Genomic DNA, 17,632 nt, shown 5'->3' on the forward strand with positions numbered 1-17,632 from the left:
TTCTGAAAAACAAGTGTTATTATGGTCTGGGTAAACACATAAAAAGTATAAACATAAGCCAAACAACAAAAATAGCAATATACCAAATCTTTATCTTACCAGTGCTGACATATATGAGAAACATGGACTTTAGTCAAAGATTGAAAACATCTTGCTTATATTTTGAACGAAGAATTCCGAGAGGAATATTCGCTGGTCTATATGATAACGGTATTTGGGAGGCACAACCATTAGATATATCAGAAATACACATGTGGTGGTAAAGACGTGATGCCTCTCATAAAAATAGGAACACTAAAATAGGCAGCAGAACATTTAGCAATATCGCAGAGCGGAACAACCCTCCTAGAAGAATCCTCATATCACAGCCGATGATGAGTAGACAGAGAAGTAGACCAGAACTTAGATGAAAGGATGGTGTAGATAAAGGTGCTAGAAAAATAGGAGCAGTAACCTGGCAAGTGTGGACAATCAATCCATAAGGCTGACTGACGAAGTAGACTTCGCCATTAGGCTCTATTATAGGACTGTAGTATCAATGATGATGATGATCTCTGGAGGAACTCTATCGAGTAGCTATGCCAATCTCTTTTATTAGAAAACTATAATAAGTGTAATAGTTATTTATGATATAAATGTTAAAAGTACACGTTTAAGGCACGCATGTGAAAGTTTGCAAAATGAGCGAAGCGAGTTCTGCAGTTCACATGAGTGCCTTAAAAATGTACTTCTTAACACGCATATCATACAATAATTTTTCTACAAACGTAATTACAGGATATCTACAAAAACTTTTGCTTGAACTTGACTGACATTTCATTTTTATATGTTTTTGACATTACATCAAAATTGCCTATACGGTCAATACGAACTGCAGTGCCATAAAAATTTTAAAGCACTAGTGCCTTAAAGTAGCATTTTTAACGCTCGTATGGAGTGCTAAAAATTGCATTTTTAACAAGGTTGTAGAAAAAAGTTTTTAAATAACAAACTTATCAATTTTCAGAACCGTAAGTGTATTATTATGCACTCAAAATCAGTAATAATATGCTCTGTTCTTAAACCAGGAGTAGTAATTCAAATTTAACGCTGCGTAATGCTTGTTTGTAATTTGTCCAACCTCAGGCAAGCTTACTCCACTGTTATGAAATTTTGACACTATTGGCATTTCATACGTTAATTAAGTTATTTCGGGGGTTTTTGTGTTTTATGCGTTATTCCTTTTGGTAGGGGAGTCCAAGCGGGAATTTTTGCAGTTACTCGAGTGCGTCAGATTATCACATGGGAGAAACCTTGTACCCTGTAAATGTACCTCTACCATATATTGGCTCTTAATACAGGGGAGTTCGTTCAGGGGGCCCAAAAAAAATCTATCTTTAGAAAAACTCGATATCGTCAAATTAAGATAAGGTAAGTTAAGTACATGCAAAACAGTGTATATTTCAAAAATCCGACGATTTGAGCGGGACGTAAGAAAATCGGCGAATCACAAAGTTTCACAAAAAAACGGCGAATATTTCGCGAAATGAACGTCAGATCGAAAAACTAAAAAATAAGTGTTCAATATTTTTCAAAAATCTATCGAGTGATACTAAACACGACCCTCCATGGAGAGGGGTGGGGAATAAATTTAAAATTTTAATTACGAACCCCGCGATATTTTGCGAAATGAACATCAGATCAATAATTGAAAAATATACGTATTTAATGTTTTTAAAAAATGTATCGAATGACATCAAACACGATCCCTCGCGGAGGTGGTGTGGGGGGTTACTTTAACACCTTAAATAGGAGCCCCATTTTTATTGCAGATTTGGATTCCTTACGTAAAAATAAGTAAATTTTATTCGAGATATTTTTTTGAGTTATGGATAAATAGGGCTATAATCGGAAAAAGCGATTGTTGGAAATGGAAAATTAAATTTAAAAATGGAAAGACTTTATGGAAAACTTAACTTTTTTGGTTTAATGACATACTCTTCACAACCAAATAGGTCTCCGTAACGCTCGAGTAACTGCAAATTTAGCATATTTTCCTCTCCTATCATTTAATTTCTAGATTTTTAGTATGCTTTTATATAAAAAGCAGTAATTTTTAGCGACGTATTAGTATGATATAATATTAATGAATTACTTTCGAAAGCCGAGATTTTAAGGCCAAAAAAGAAAATGTAGTTGATGATATTTCTAGTGATTTTCTTGGGTGTGAATCTCTCTTTAGGTTACTACTCCTGGTTTAAAAACAAAGGATATTAATAATTCAAATAATGGTAATACAATCAATCGAAGCATTAATACGTATTTAAGAGTTTTGCGCGAGAATTTATCTCTTTGGAACTCTGAATTAAACTGTTTAGTCAAATTTCTGATTTATTGCCGCTCTATTGAGCTGTGTTTATTGGATATAGCCAAAATATTTGTTAATTTAATATTATTACTGATTAGAATTAGTCTATAAGCTAATAACAAACAAACTATTAACTAATTGTTTCACAGTTTGAGATAACCTGGTTTAGTGTTTAGGTTTTAAGATATTAAACATGTTTTTGAAGTATATAGATACACACACATCGAAGTGAGGATATTGCCGTATTCAAAATAGTAGTTCCAAATTATTTACACTGATCCTGTAGATTTTTTCAACAATACATACTCTGCCCTAAATAAAGTAAATCTGGGATACCACAAGGTATCTTATTTGGATCTTACTCCATCTTACTGTATCTAATGGATACATTTACTGATCTGTTTCTATTCCGAAACCATGTTTGCGTAAGCAATTTTTTCATACCAGGATAACAACATCGCAACTACACAGCAGTCTCAACAAAATACAAGAATAACTACCAAAATGACGTATGAAATACATACAGGGGGTCAATTTGAAAAGTGGCCACCCCCTATAATTTGGTCCCTATAAAAAATCTAAAAATATACAAAAACACGTCAAATTTATTTGTGAGGGGGCATTTTATAGATCAGTTTTCAACCAAATTACACTAACCTTCTAGCGGGGGCGGACACAACCCCCAAAATCTCTAATGGAAAGGGGGGTTGAGTGATTGAATTTTTTTTTGGGGTGTTGAAGTATCTAGAGTGTTTTTTTGAAGTATTTTTGGAAAAATCAAGTAAAACCATAAAGATATTAAGTATCGAGTTCAGAACTCCAAAATTTTTTAGAGTATCGTGTCCAAGATTTTTCCAAAAGTACAGAAAAGAAATGTAAGGCATGTAGTATTTTTGAAAAGGTAATATAATGACCTTCAAAATGAGGTATCACTCAGCCCCCTTTCCATTAAAGATTTTGGGCATTGTGTCCGCCCCCGCTACAGGGTTGATGCAATTTAGTTGAAAAGTGGTCTATAAAATGTCCCCCTCACAAATAGATTTGACGTGTTTTTGCATATTTTTAGATTTCCTATAGGGACCAAATTATAAGGGGTGCAACTTTTCAAATTGACACACTGTAGAATAGAACTTAAAACAATTATTAATACAAGCTTAGTGAAATTAAACTGAACATGTCACCTTATAAGAATGGATAATGACAGGACACCTAGTAGAACGCGTAGCGGAATTATGGTGGGACGTCGGCCAGTAGCAAGACCATGGAAGAGGTGGAAAGACGAAGTGAGAACTGATGTTAAAGAGATGTTGAGGGTGGACAACTGGAGAAGAACAGCCAGAGACAGATATACTTGGAGGAGCATGCTAAGCAGGCCAGGGCCCGACTTTGGCTGTAGTGCCATAGGAGAGAGAGAGTCAAATTAAGCAGAACAAAGCAGAATAAAACTAAAGCAGTTATAATTATTGAGAACTAAAGCTTTGCGATCTACACTAAATTATTACATAACGTTTTAAGTTGTGTGTAGAAAAACGCTTAACTATGAAGAATAATTCAGTTGACTTGTATCTAACGATATACGGTACATTTTTAGTTCCCATTTACTTAGAATCAATTTATAACAATATACGTATTATGCATTACTTAAGGTATACTGAATGCTCCATATTAGGTACAGTAGCGCGTCGATTATCCGAACTAATTGGGGGACATGGGTGTTCGGAAAACCGATTTGTTAGGATAATTGAACTATAGAGGGTGCAACAAAAATACAGGTCATAAATTTAGTCGCATATTCAGCGACCAAAAATAGTTCGATTGAACCTAACTTTAGTAGAAATATGCACGGAAAAAAAGTTACAGTCCTTTGAATTTACAAAATAAAAATTGATTTTTTCCAATATATCGAAAACTATTAGATATTTTTTATTGAAAATGGACATGTGGTATTTTTATGGTAGTAGTATTTTAAGAAAAAATTATAATTAAATTTGGACACCCGATAAAAATTTTATGGGGGTTTGGTTCCTTTAAACCCCTCCAAACTTTTGTGTACGTTCCAGTTTAATTATTATTGTAGAGCCATTAGTTAAACACAAGCTTTTAAAAACTTTTTTGTCTCTTAGTACTTTTTTCAAAAGTCAGTTTTTATCGAGATATTTGAATATTTGTCAAATCCACCACATTTTGTATATGGTAAAGTACGGTTATGGAGACTTTGTAATAATATGAAAATTTATTTATGATTTACATTTTTGAGTATATTTTGAACCATATTAAAAAGAAGCCACATCTCGATAAAATATGCTTAATCAAAAAAATATAAAGAGGCAAAAAAGTTTTAAAAACACTGTGTTTAACTAATGGTACCGCAGTAATAGTTTAATTGGAACGTACACAAATATTTGGGGGGTTTAAAGGAACAAAACCCTCATAAAATTTTTATGTAAACATATTAAAAAAGAAGCCGCAACTCGATAAAAACTGCCCTATTGAAAAAATACTGAGAGGAAAAAAAGTTTTAAAAATATTGAATTTAACTAATGGCACCACAATAATAATTTATTTGGAACGGACAAAAAAGTTTGGGATGTTTAAGGGAACAAAACCCCCATAAAATTTTTATGGGGTGCACAAATTTCACTATAATTTTTCTTTAAGATGTTCTTTCCATAAGAATACTACATGTCCATTTTCAACAAAAAACCTCTAATAGTTTTCGATATATTCAAAAAAATCAATTTTCATTTTGTAACTTCAAAGAGCTGTAACTTCTTTTGTGTGCATATTTGTACTAAGGTAAGTTAGGTTCATTCGAACTATTTTTGTTTTCAAAATATGTGGTTTAATTTATGACCTGTATTTTTGTTACACCCTGTATATTGATATAGTCATACATATTTATCCACAAGTGAATAAAAGCCATATTTATATACATAAGTACCTACATATTTATTTATATGTTGAAAATGACAAATAGCAATTAAATAAAAAATTGCAGTCCTTGCAACAACATATTTTTGGATACAATATTGGAGAAAATTGAAGATATTTTAAGCGTTAATTACTAACGCTTGCTGGGTACTCGAGTGCGGAGCGCGGAATTCAGGAGTTCGGATAACCGGTCGTTCGGTTGATCGACGTTCGGATAATCGACGCTCTACTGTACCTAATAAAGTGACAGGGGAATCAGCAGACAAGTTGTGTACTATAGTTTTCAAGGACATGTTTTGCAAATCAAAACAAATAGAAATAGAACTAAAATTGTATATGAGCTGAAGTTTGAACTAAGATCATCTTTGTATAAGAGCGCAAGTTCATATGTATATTTATCCATAGTTCCATGTAAATAAGTATCTAAAATTTGGTGAATTAACACAAAGTTTGAAGTAAAGAAATTAGTAGTCTTTATCGAAGAATGTTATCAATAAATGGCTACGTTATATTACATCACAAAAATATTCCGAAAATAAACTATATATTCTATATCTTTCCTTAAAACAAAATTTTATTACCGAGTTTTCCTATAAAAGTAAACGTCAATTAAGTAATAACTTTTTAGAAACATTGTAGTCAAGTTACTTGACCCGATTATCTCAAACCTTTTGTATTAAACTTGAACAGCTTTTAAAAGAATATATAACTAGGTTAGTCCTTATAGATGTTTCCTAATAAAAGAAAAAAGGAATTTCAATTATCTGTCGTCTTGTTCCAGGTTGCTGTTTTGTGACGTTCTTCACAAGAAAAGCTGCCCTACTGGCTCAAGATGCTCTGCACAACGTGAAGACTTTAAATGGGGTAAGTAAAATACTTTCTCCTGTTTTTTATCCGATTTATTTTATTTTTCTATTACCAAAGGAAGCATAAGTAAAATATATCTTTGTTAATTTTTAAACTGTGTGGCTTTTAATAACTTTAATATACATATTGTGAGAAATATTTGAAATTAAATAACTGTATCATCTAAATGAACTTTAGTTATCATAAAGGGCGGAATATATATATGAAAATATAAAAATATATACGTAAAGATTTTTTAAAATATATGTAAGCATTCGTCGAAAATATGTAATAACAAATTAAATCAATAATTATATAAAATGAGTTGAAAACAAACAACATTAATACTCAGCAACTTTATTTTTACATATTTTTTAGGTTAAAGCTTTGTCTTTTATCAGATAACATGCGTTTATATAAAGAGAAGCTTCGCTCCACATCTACTGAGGCAATAGGGACATTTAATTATTCCAACAGGTTTCATCAAGACACGTTTCTATATCAAAATTGCATCTAAAAATGTATGACCCATTCTGAATAATTTTGAACCCTTCATTCTTTTCTAAAACCTGCATAAGCTTCCCCAAAACTTTTGTACCAATGTCGCCTTTTACTTTTTGGCATTGCTTCTGAAAATTTTCAATTAGTTTCACAGAATCAACTAGAAGTTGCGACTTCTTTTCTAGTAACCTAATTGGTTCCGGGATCAAAACTATAATTCGTTTTAATAAATATCAGACTTTTATGCACCTCATTATTATCGAAAACTGCTTTTGATGATATGTCGATTTTTACGTCCTTTCTTCTATCATAATTTTCAGCGTAAAAAATAGCTGCACTTAGCCAAGTCCCCCCTCGAGTTAATAGTTGGGTGGGGGGGAGTAGCGGTACGTCGCGAAGCCTCTCTTTGTATAATTGAACTCGCAAGGGAGCCTAAGGGACACCTTCTTTACATTATTAATGAATTCGTTTACAAGAGGAAATTGGGCTCTGATAATCTGTGCAACTCTGATAACTCCATGAGCTAAACAAGTAATATGAAAAAGATTCTGATAAAATATTTTTAAATTTTGCCCCTCCTTAACCATAATGGGCAGCATCCGATAAGAAAATCACAAATTTATTTAATGGAATGGCATCTGGCAATAAGAAGTTTGTCAAAGTGTCTTGAATGCATCGTGTAACGGTCAAATTGTTGACTTTTTCAAGTTGTTTTGAAAATATTAAAAATAAGTTTCCTGGACCATGTTCGTCTAGTGCGCCAATTAGCAAATGAACAACATACTTTCTACTACAGGCGCCTGTAGTTTTGTTCACAATAACATAAAAGTAATTATCACGTATGACTTCCTGTATTTCAATCATTGTTAATTTATATTTAGAGTCGACGCTTGATTTTTAATGGAATGTTAGAAGCAAACATTGCATTGCCTTGCATAGATCTTCAGCGTGTGTCATCGGATCGGCCACGATTCGGTTCGGGAGCTGTACCTAAGTCTATTCAAATTATAAATGAAAAAAATATAATAGTCCATTTTATGATTATTTCTGGTTAATGCCAGGTCCCACATCCAAGTCGGTCAACTTAATTTGCTTAAATTAAGAAATGTTAAGAGCTCAGGTAAATAGTACCTATATAGAAATAAACGGACAGGCCCTGCATAATTACATCTTAATAGTTTTCGGGATTTCCATTGCAGAGTAAAGTGACGAAAATATGTAAATATAATATGTATTTACCACTAAAATATGCAGTTTTTTCAAAAAATCTATAAATATGTAAAATATGTAAAAATATGTAACTTACATATAATCCGCGCCCTTGTTATCAAATGTTAAACAAATATTGTTTATCATCATCGTCATCATTATCAATTAGTCAATCGCGTCCATTGCTGGACATAGGCCTTCCTTAGTTCCTTCTAGTGTCGTCTACACTGGGTCGCTTGTAGCGAGTTTCCCGCTACTCATTTTACTTCGTCCACCGATCTAGTCCGTGGCCATCCACGGCCTCTTTTACATTTTCTGGGCCTCCATTCCATGATTCAGCTTGTCCACCGTCCACCTTGTGTTCTGTGCCCTGCTCAGTATCACTCTTTTTATGACGTCTTGAACTCCTGGTGTATGCCTGATTTTTTGGTTTGTTACGCGGTCTCGACGGCTCACGTTAAGAATTGCACGTTTCATGGCTCGTTGCGTGAGTTTATTTTTTAATGGGTTTTTGTATCAGTGTTAAAGTCTTCCTCCATAAGTTTGTACGGGCAAAACACATTGGTTTTAAACTTTCCTTTGAGAGGCACATGGGAATTACACTTTTTAGGATACAGCTTAGTTTACTCAATGCTGCCCATGTCAAGCGTATTGAATTCTGTATTTCATTGTCCTTGCTACCCAAATACAACCCAATATGGGCATTTTGTTTATTCACGTCCTCATTAAGCTAAAAACGGCCCTCATCCGAAAATATTTTTTTGCTCTAAACGCACGAAACACATTCCTCATTGAACGCCTATTTTCGTAATACAGCTAAATAATTGCTAGACGTTTTGCCGAGTTATGTCTTTCTAGGATGAAATGTCAAACAATACTTTTTTTGTTTAATGTTTATTTTGCAATCTGTTGCATCATATAATAATAATAAGCATACATGTTGATTGGTACAATGTCGTGAGAGAGAGTTTGTCCAATGATCCACTCTCTGTATGCACTTTTACATTCTTATATTTATGTTAAAAACAATAAAAATTTGTAACTTTACATTATTACATCGATATTAAAAAATAAAATAAAACTATCACAATTTAAAATTAATTTAATATGTACAATTATTGCTGTTAGAATGGTAGATCCAAGGGTGTTCTTATTTTCAGCCTTCGGGTTTCTTCGCTATTGTCAAGCAGATTAATTGCCAGTGTGTTTGGATGTTGCTCTAAGCGTCTTAGGTAGTTTGTGCTAAGCTGTTTAGTTACTGCAGTAACCGTTGGCATCTCTAGATCATTATAAATGTCTCGGTTTTTATCATTTATAAATGTCTAGTTATTTTAAGCTAGTAATTTGTTCAGCAATGATAATTGTGATTTTCTGTCAAGGAGCCAGTACAGCTTTTTCCATTTATTATCCAGCTGCTTTCTTTTTTTCCATATGTGGATACGCCAGGTTAGATGTTTGTCCAGGCGTATCCCCAAATATTTTACGCTCTCTCTTTTAGGTATTTGTTCATTGTTGAATGTGATGCTTGGCGTTTCACCATGGCATTTTGTAAATGTTATGTGTGTACATTTACTTTCATTTATTTTAATTTGCCATTTACTTGCCCACGTTGCTATATTGTTGAGACTGGTTTGTAGTGTGGTCGCTGCTACTTCAGGATTTCTGTTTACTGCTAATATAGCGATGTCATCAGCAAACGTAGAGGTGGCTGTGTCATCAATACATGGCAGATCAGCCGTGAAGAGTAGGTATAAGACTGGGCCTAAGACACTCCCTTGTGGGACTCCTGATTTGATGATGCCTAGTTTAGTTACTTCATTTTCATATCTGACTCTGAAGCATCGTTCTTCTAAGTAGGATTTTAGAATCGAATATATTGTTGTTGGTAGCTGCGTTTTTAATTTGTAAAGGAGTCCCCCATGCGACACCTTGTCAAAGGATTTGCTCACATCCAAAAAAGCTGATTCACAGTAACTTTTATCTTCGAATGCTTTGATGATTGTGTTAACAACACGATGCACTTGTTCTACTGTCGAGTGTTTCTGACGAAACCCAAATTGATAGTCTGGGATTAAGCTTTTTGCTGCGATAGTTTCCATCAGTCTCTTCATCGGTAACTTTTCTATTATTTTTGACAAGACTGGTAGTAAACTAATTGGTCGATAGGAGCTAGGTTCATTTGGCTGTTTGCCCTGTTTATGAATTAACATGATTTCTGTTACCTTCCATTGTGCAGGGAAATACTTTAGTCTTAGAACTGCATTGAAGAGTTGCGTCAACAATACTGAATAAGAAAGCAGCTTTAAGCGATGCCATTCATGCACGATCTCCCAACAAATCTTCACCAAAAAAAGTACCTCTAAATAAATCACCCTTTATTTTAGTATTGGCACCCAAAAACTGCGATACCGCTGATAGGTTGGCTACACATTTTTCTTCGTTGAGTAAAATGAGAGTTGCTTCTCTAACTTTTCTCTTTTTCATTTCTATTTATTCCATGATTATTGATGCATTTTTCCATTGTAATCTGTACTCGTTGACCTAGGCATGTTTGCATATCTGGGATTTCTCGAACTCTCTTTTCTTGATGTATGTTCTGTGCTCATTTGTTCTGAAAGTTAAGTGGTCTTGTAGTATCTCCCACGTAGAAATTGCTGCATTCACAGATTATTACTCCTAAATTTAGTTTTTGGATCTTTCTTTTGTGTTATTGGGTTTGGTTTTAGATAGGATAAATTTCAGAATGTTAACCGTTTTGATAAGTGTTAAGAATCGTTCCTAAAAAATGTTGACTTTACTAACAGAGAAAATAGTGCGTAATTATTAAACTGCGTAGAACGTCAAGATCATAGTTATTGTATTCATTCTGTTTTAGAACGTCGCGAAGAACAGTCAATTATAAAACAGGTCGCTGGGACTTTTCTGTTGGTTTATGTTGTAATTGTTAGTTTTATTACAACAATAAAAATTGAAAAGTATATTGGCTTTAATTACATTCATTGTGCAATCAATAGCGGGACCAAGTCCCCAACATAAGTGGTTCTTCGAAGCCGAATGGTAATAAGTGGTCCAAACGAAGTCGGATGGTAATAAAATTTTAATGGTTTATGGTTTTATGGATTTCAAATGCTGATGAAGTTATCGATTTTTTACAACTGTTTTGTGCAAAGCTGGTTAAAATTGGAGATTGGTGGGTCGTTAACATTTCCTTATATTTTTATTATTTCCTGTTACATAAACATATTCCCAATATATTTGAACTAGTTGGTTTTGGTTTAATAATTATAATACTACAGGGTTTACTCTTTTTAAAGTTTAATAATTATAATAGTACAGGGTTTACTCTTTTTAAAGTTTAAACTATAATTCTATTATTAATAAGATGACGGAAGGTTTAGTAAGAAAGAGAGGGACTATTAAGGGAAAATTAACTATTTTTACAAAATTTGTAGATAGTAGTAATATTGTTGAGGGGAAAATTAATGACGAACAATTTCTTATTGAATTTGAAAGTAGATTATCTAGAGCGGAGAGACTGTTGGATGAATTTGAAGAAATTGAACAAGAAATGTTGGTTTTAGATGACAAATATAATGGAGAGTCTGAATTAATAAATTTTGAAAACTTATTTTATAAAATTATTTCGAAAGCTAGAAAGATTGTGAATGACAGTAGATATCCTGGTAATGCTAATGATAATCAAAGTTTGGTCAGTGACGTATATGGTGGGGGGGCTAAGATTAAGTTACCTCCAATTCCGATAGCAAATTTTGACGGTTCTGTAGAAAATTGGTTAGAGTTCAAAGATTGCTTTGAAAGTCTTATCCACAATGATAAAAGTATTCCTGATATTCAAAAATTTCATTTTTTAAAGCGAGCGTTACAGGGTGATGCCGCTAAAGTTCTGCAGAAGCGCCAAACGTCAGCATTTAGTTATAATATTGTCTGGAAACTTTTGTGTGACAGGTATGACGATACTCCCATGTTGGTTGATTATCATTTAGATGCGTTGTTGTTGTTTCCAAATATGGTAAAGGAGTCAGCTGATCATTTGAGAAATATGTTGGATACTATGACAGAAACCCTGTTAACGTTGGAAAAGCTTGACATTTCAGTGGAAAATTGGGATCCAATAGTTATACACTGCCTAACAAAAAAATTTGACGACATTACATTTAGATGTTGGGAGGAAAAGCGGCCAAAGGGAAAAGTGGCTACTTTGGATGAATTCAAAACGTTTTTAAATGAAAGGGTAGATACTTTAAAGAATATTGAGGGGAATTCAAAAAAGGTTAAGGAAAATAAGGAACATAGCGCTGGTAGCCACAATAACAGATGACATAATAAATGGCAACGACATAAATCATTTGTGAACACAGAGTCAAACTTAACAGAGACTAATACATTCAGTGTAACAAGTCAAGATCCGTTTTGTCATTATTGCAAAAATAAACATTACATTAATAACTGCGTGGAATTTGGGAAATTAAGAACTTTTGTGAGGTACGAACAAGCAAAAAAGTTGGGCCTTTGTCTAAATTGTTTAAAAAAGGCAAATCATACAAGTAAATACTGTAAAGCAGGTAACTGTAGGAAATGTGGACAAAAACACAACACGATGTTACATTATGATGTAAGACCAAATACAGCTACGGAAGTTGGTCGACCTGGTGGTAACAAAGAATATGATGGAGCGAAAGCTGGAGAAGCTGGTAATAGTGGTGGTTTGCAAGTTGGAACGTCTTCTTCACAGGCGTTAGAGGTTACACAGCATGTTGGGTCGGTTGTTTTGGATAATGGGATAGAGGTACCAGGAGAAATACTATTAGCAACCGCATTAGTACAGGTGATGGCAAAGGATGGCTCATGGCAAACATGTCGTGTTTTATTGGATTCTGGGAGTCAGCCAAACCTGATTACTTCTGAGTTAGCTGGTAAGTTGGAACTTCAACAAGATACAGTCACAATCAGAATTTTTGGTATCAATCAAAAGTCTTCTGGTGTTAGTGGCAGATGTATGGTTTCATTTAAGTCATTGCATAATAATTTTCAGAAAACAATTTCATGTTTGGTTGTGGCAAAGATCTGTGGTTTGATACCTAGTCAAAATCTAAATATATCTCAATTAGATATACCCCCTCATTTACCGCTAGCTGATGCTGGATTTGGATTTTCTGGTAAAGTGGACATGTTACTAGGTGCCGAGATGTTTTGTAGTCTTCTTTGTGTGGGACAGATTAAATTATCTGAGTTTCAACCCGTGTTGCAGAAGACATTGCTGGGGTGGATACTGGCTGGACCGATGCAGAATCCACAGACGTATAACTCAACTATGTGTAATTTAAATGTAGTTGACATTCAAAATCAGTTGGAGAAATTTTGGGCCGTGGAAGAAATTCCTCAAGAGAGGCAGTCATTGTCTGTTGGTGAATTAGAGTGTGAGAGTATATTTGTGGAAAATACCAAGAGAGAAAAAGATGGTAAATTTATGGTTAGAATTCCATTTAAAGGAGAGTTGGAGCATTTGGGGGATTCTAAACTTGAAGCTAAGAACAGATTTTTAGCGTTGGAAAGAAGGTTAGAGAAAAATGTCGTTCTGAAGGATATGTATGGCTCCTTTATGAATGAATATATATCACTGGGTCACATGTCAGTGTCAGAACCTTCAGAAAGTGAAATAGCTTATTACCTTCCTCATCATGGAGTGTTGAATGAAAATTCAAGCACTACTAAGTTGCGAGTTGTCTTCAATGGTTCAATGAAAACAAATACGGGCGTGTCTCTTAATGATATTCAGCATGTTGGACCAAAGCTTCAGGAAGATCTTTTGTTGATTTTGTTGAGATTTAGGCAACATCCTAAGGTGGTGTGTGCAGACGTAGCAAAAATGTACCGAATGATTTGGGTATCACATAATCAACGGTGTTTGCAGAAGATATTTTGGAGAACTTCACCTAGTCAACAGCTGGAAGAATATACCTTGAACACGGTAACGTATGGAACGAGGTCAGCTCCATATCTTGCAATCAGGTGTTTGCGACAGTTAGGTATGGATGGTCAAAGGGAGTATCCTAAGGCAGCGGAAGTAATTTTAAGAGACTTTTATGTTGATGACGTGTTAACAGGAGCAGAGACAACAGAGGAATTATTGGAATTATGTACCCAGATGGTGTCAATATTAAAAGCTGGAGGTATGGAATTACGGAAGTGGGTATCAAATGATGAAGAAGTGCAACGGAAGTTAGACAGTTCAGTCTTGGTTGATCAGGTACATTTTGGAGAGAAAGAACAAAACAAAACGTTGGGACTCTATTGGAAATTTAAGCAAGATGAATTGTTGTTTGAAATTAAGTTTTCAGTTGAAGATGGAAGGCACACAAAAAGAAATATTCTGTCGGATGTATCGAAAATATTTGACCCGTTGGGGCTGGTCGCACCTAGTGTGGTTCTAGCCAAAATTATTTTGCAAAAACTGTGGAAGTTGGATTTGAAGTGGGATGAGTCATTACCTTGTGAGTTGGATGGTGAATGGTCTAGATTAAAATCGGATTTCATTGTATTAAATAAGTTAGCAATTCCTAGGCAGGTAGTATGTTCTGGTGTATCAGTGGTTGATATTCGTGGCTTTTGTGACGCTTCTATAAATGCTTATGGTGGTTGTGTTTATTTGAGAAGTGTAAATAAATGTGGAGATACTTCAGTACATTTGTTGTGTGCAAAGGTAAGGGTGGCACCATTAAAAAGATTAACTATTCCTAGACTGGAACTATGTGGAGCCCTGTTATTGGGTAAGCTGGTAGCTAAGGCAAAACAAGCAATGACTATAAACTTTAGAAAAACAGTCTTTTGGTGTGATTCTACTGTGGTGTTGAGTTGGTTGAAAATGTCACCTAGTGATGTTCAGGTATTTGTGGGAAATCGTGTAAGCCAAATTCAGGAATTAACGGACCCAAAAGAGTGGAGACATGTTAGGACGGATCAAAACCCTGCAGATATCATATCTCGAGGTATTTTTCCATCAAAACTGATGGAGTGTCAAAGATGGTGGTATGGCCCAGATTGGTTAATGTTGGATGAGCAAAAATGGCCTATGTCCGTTCCTGAACCAATTAGTGATATGCCCGAGACTAGAGTGCATGTTGGAACCTGTCAAGATGCTAAGGACCTATATAAGTTTCCATTTCATATATTCGGTCACATAATTAGATTAAAAAGGTCTTTGGCTTATTGTTTAAGATATTTTACAAAACTTTCACATAAAGAGACAGTATTGGGTGTTTTAACCCCTGCAGAGTTAACACATGCTATGAATATTTTGGTTAAGTTGGCGCAAAAGGAATCATTTTCGCAAGAGATTAAAGAATTGTCTAGTAAAGGGCAATTGTTGTCTAATAATACCCTACACAAGTTAAGTCCATTTCTTGATGCGAATGGTATCCTCAGGGTGGGGGGTCGACTACAGTTGTCGAGTTTGGAGTATGCGAAGAAGCATCCAGCTCTATTAAGCTCTAAGCATACATTAACAAAGTTGTTGGTTGAATGGGAACATGAACGTCTGTTACATGCTGGTCCTCAGGCGGTTTTGAGTTCAATCCGTGAACAGTTCTGGATAATTGGTGGTAGGAATCTGGTACGATATGCCATTCATAGGTGTGTGCAGTGCTTCAAGGCCCGGCCAGTTCCATTGTCTCAGATAATGGCTCCTTTACCTAAAGATCGGGTAACGCCATCACCTCCATTTTATGTAACGGGGATGGACTATGCTGGTCCATTCCAAATTAAAAATAAGTATGGGAGAAAGTCTATACTTTCAAAATGTTATGTATGTCTGTTTGTATGCTGCTCTACTAAAGCAGTTCATATTGAGTTGGTGTCGGACTTGACAAAAGAGGCGTTTATCGCGTGCTTTCGTAGATTTGTTGCACGTAGGGGTAAACCATTAAAGGTCTTGTCCGACAATGGTACCCAGTTCGTTGGGGCAAATAACGAATTAAAACTATTGGGAGATTTTTTATTGTCTTATTCACAGTCTTTAACAAATTCAGTCAGTAGTGAAGGTATTAACTGGAACTTCATTCCAGCCAAGTCTCCAAACTTTGGTGGTCTATGGGAGGCGGGGGTAAAGTCCTGTAAAAAACACTTAAAAAGAATTTTGGGCAATGGTAATCTTACATTTGAGGAGTTTTATACCATTCTAGTTCAAATAGAAGCTGTCCTAAACTCAAGACCTTTATGTCCTTTGTCCTCAAGTCCTGATGATTTTGAGTCCCTTACCCCCTCTCATTTCCTTATTGGACGACGACTCACCTCATTACCGGATCCTGATGTACGAGAAATACCTATAAATCGATTATCTAGGTATCAACATATGCAAATGCTTCAACAGCACTTCTGGACGAGGTGGTCTTTGGACTATATTACCGAAATGCAGCAGAAGGTTAAGTGGTTTACTGAAAAACCAAATTTAGAAGTTGGATAATTGGTGGTGCTGAAGGAAGACAATCTTCCTCCTTGTCAATGGAAGATGGGACGTGTACAGGAAGTGTATGTCGGCCCTGATAACAAAGTGCGGGTTGCGCGTATTCAAACTGTAAATGGCGAATATAAGCGATCAATTTCAAAGTTATGTCCCTTACCAATTGACAATGTTTAAGAAAATATACTCTTTTTTTTATGTATTCTTTTTTATGTATTAATTTTTATGTATTCATTTTTATGTACTCATTTATATGTAATCATTGTTATGTATTCATTTTTGTTTGTCCAATTGGGGATTTACTTGTCTTATAAATTGTTTAACTTTATGTTTATTGAAATAATATTTCAAGGTGGGGGAATATGTTAAGAATCGTTCCTAAAAAATGTTGACTTTACTAACAGAGAAAATAGTGCGTAATTATTAAACTGCGTAGAACGTCAAGATCATAGTTATTGTATTCATTCTGTTTTAGAACGTCGCGAAGAACAGTCAATTATAAAACAGGTCGCTGGGACTTTTCTGTTGGTTTATGTTGTAATTGTTAGTTTTATTACAACAATAAAAATTGAAAAGTATATTGGCTTTAATTACATTCATTGTGCAATCAATAGCGGGACCAAGTCCCCAACATAAGTGTGATGTAGTTGTTTCTTGTTTATTTCAATTTATCTGATATATGCCCTTTACCTAATTGTGGTATCGTTGAGATCTTTGACTCCCTTCTAGTGAGTGTGTCTGAAATGGTTGCAGTTTTTTGTTGTTTGTTCAATGTTGTGAAATTCCTTGGCCTTTTTATTCATTTTTATTCGAAATTTTTGTTAGCGCGTATTTTTCTTTTTCATCTGCATTTTCTTTGTAGCTGGTGTTTCAGTATCTATCACATAGGAAATTAATAATTCCTGTTTTTAATTAAAGCTCTAAAAAAAAGAATAAAAAAAAATAAAAAAAATAATAATAATTAAATAAAATAAAAAGTTACTAAGAAGATCCAAACCTCCGCGAGGTTGAATCGGGTTTAGGTCTTAGCGTAGTAAAAAAATATACAAAAAAATACATAAAAACAAAAGAAAAACACTAAATAAAAAAAATAAAAAATATAATAACAAATATAATAAAAAAAATGTTAAAAATATATTAAAAAAGAAATAAAAAAAATAATAAAACTAAAAATAAAAAAAAACAGAGTAAAAAAACTTAGTAGTAGTAATAGTTTTAAATTTAGATACTAAGCATATATTTTGTAAAAGAGAGAATTCAAAACACATTGATTGACCAGTTGGTTGCTTAAACCAGTGCCAATAAAACATAAACACACACAA

General features: G+C 34.2%; 1 protein-coding gene across 5 annotated transcripts in view; it reads left to right on the forward strand.

Moving 5' to 3' along the window:
• LOC114330181 (CUGBP Elav-like family member 1) overlaps nucleotides 1–17,632 on the forward strand; it is a 1,522,900-nt gene that overhangs the window by 799,516 nt on the left and 705,752 nt on the right. For all 5 annotated transcript variants that reach the window (XR_007696141.1, XR_007696140.1, XM_050642756.1 and 2 more), the window contains one exon: nucleotides 6,060–6,142. Coding sequence is in view for 3 of the 5 variants with exons in the window: in XM_050642756.1 (XP_050498713.1) it covers nucleotides 6,060–6,142 (83 nt within the window). In the remaining 2 variants the exon portion in view is untranslated. The remainder of the gene's footprint in view (nucleotides 1–6,059; nucleotides 6,143–17,632) is intronic.

Source organism: Diabrotica virgifera, chromosome 2 (assembly GCF_917563875.1).
Source record: "Diabrotica virgifera virgifera chromosome 2, PGI_DIABVI_V3a".
Classification (NCBI taxonomy): Eukaryota; Metazoa; Arthropoda; class Insecta; order Coleoptera; family Chrysomelidae; genus Diabrotica; species Diabrotica virgifera.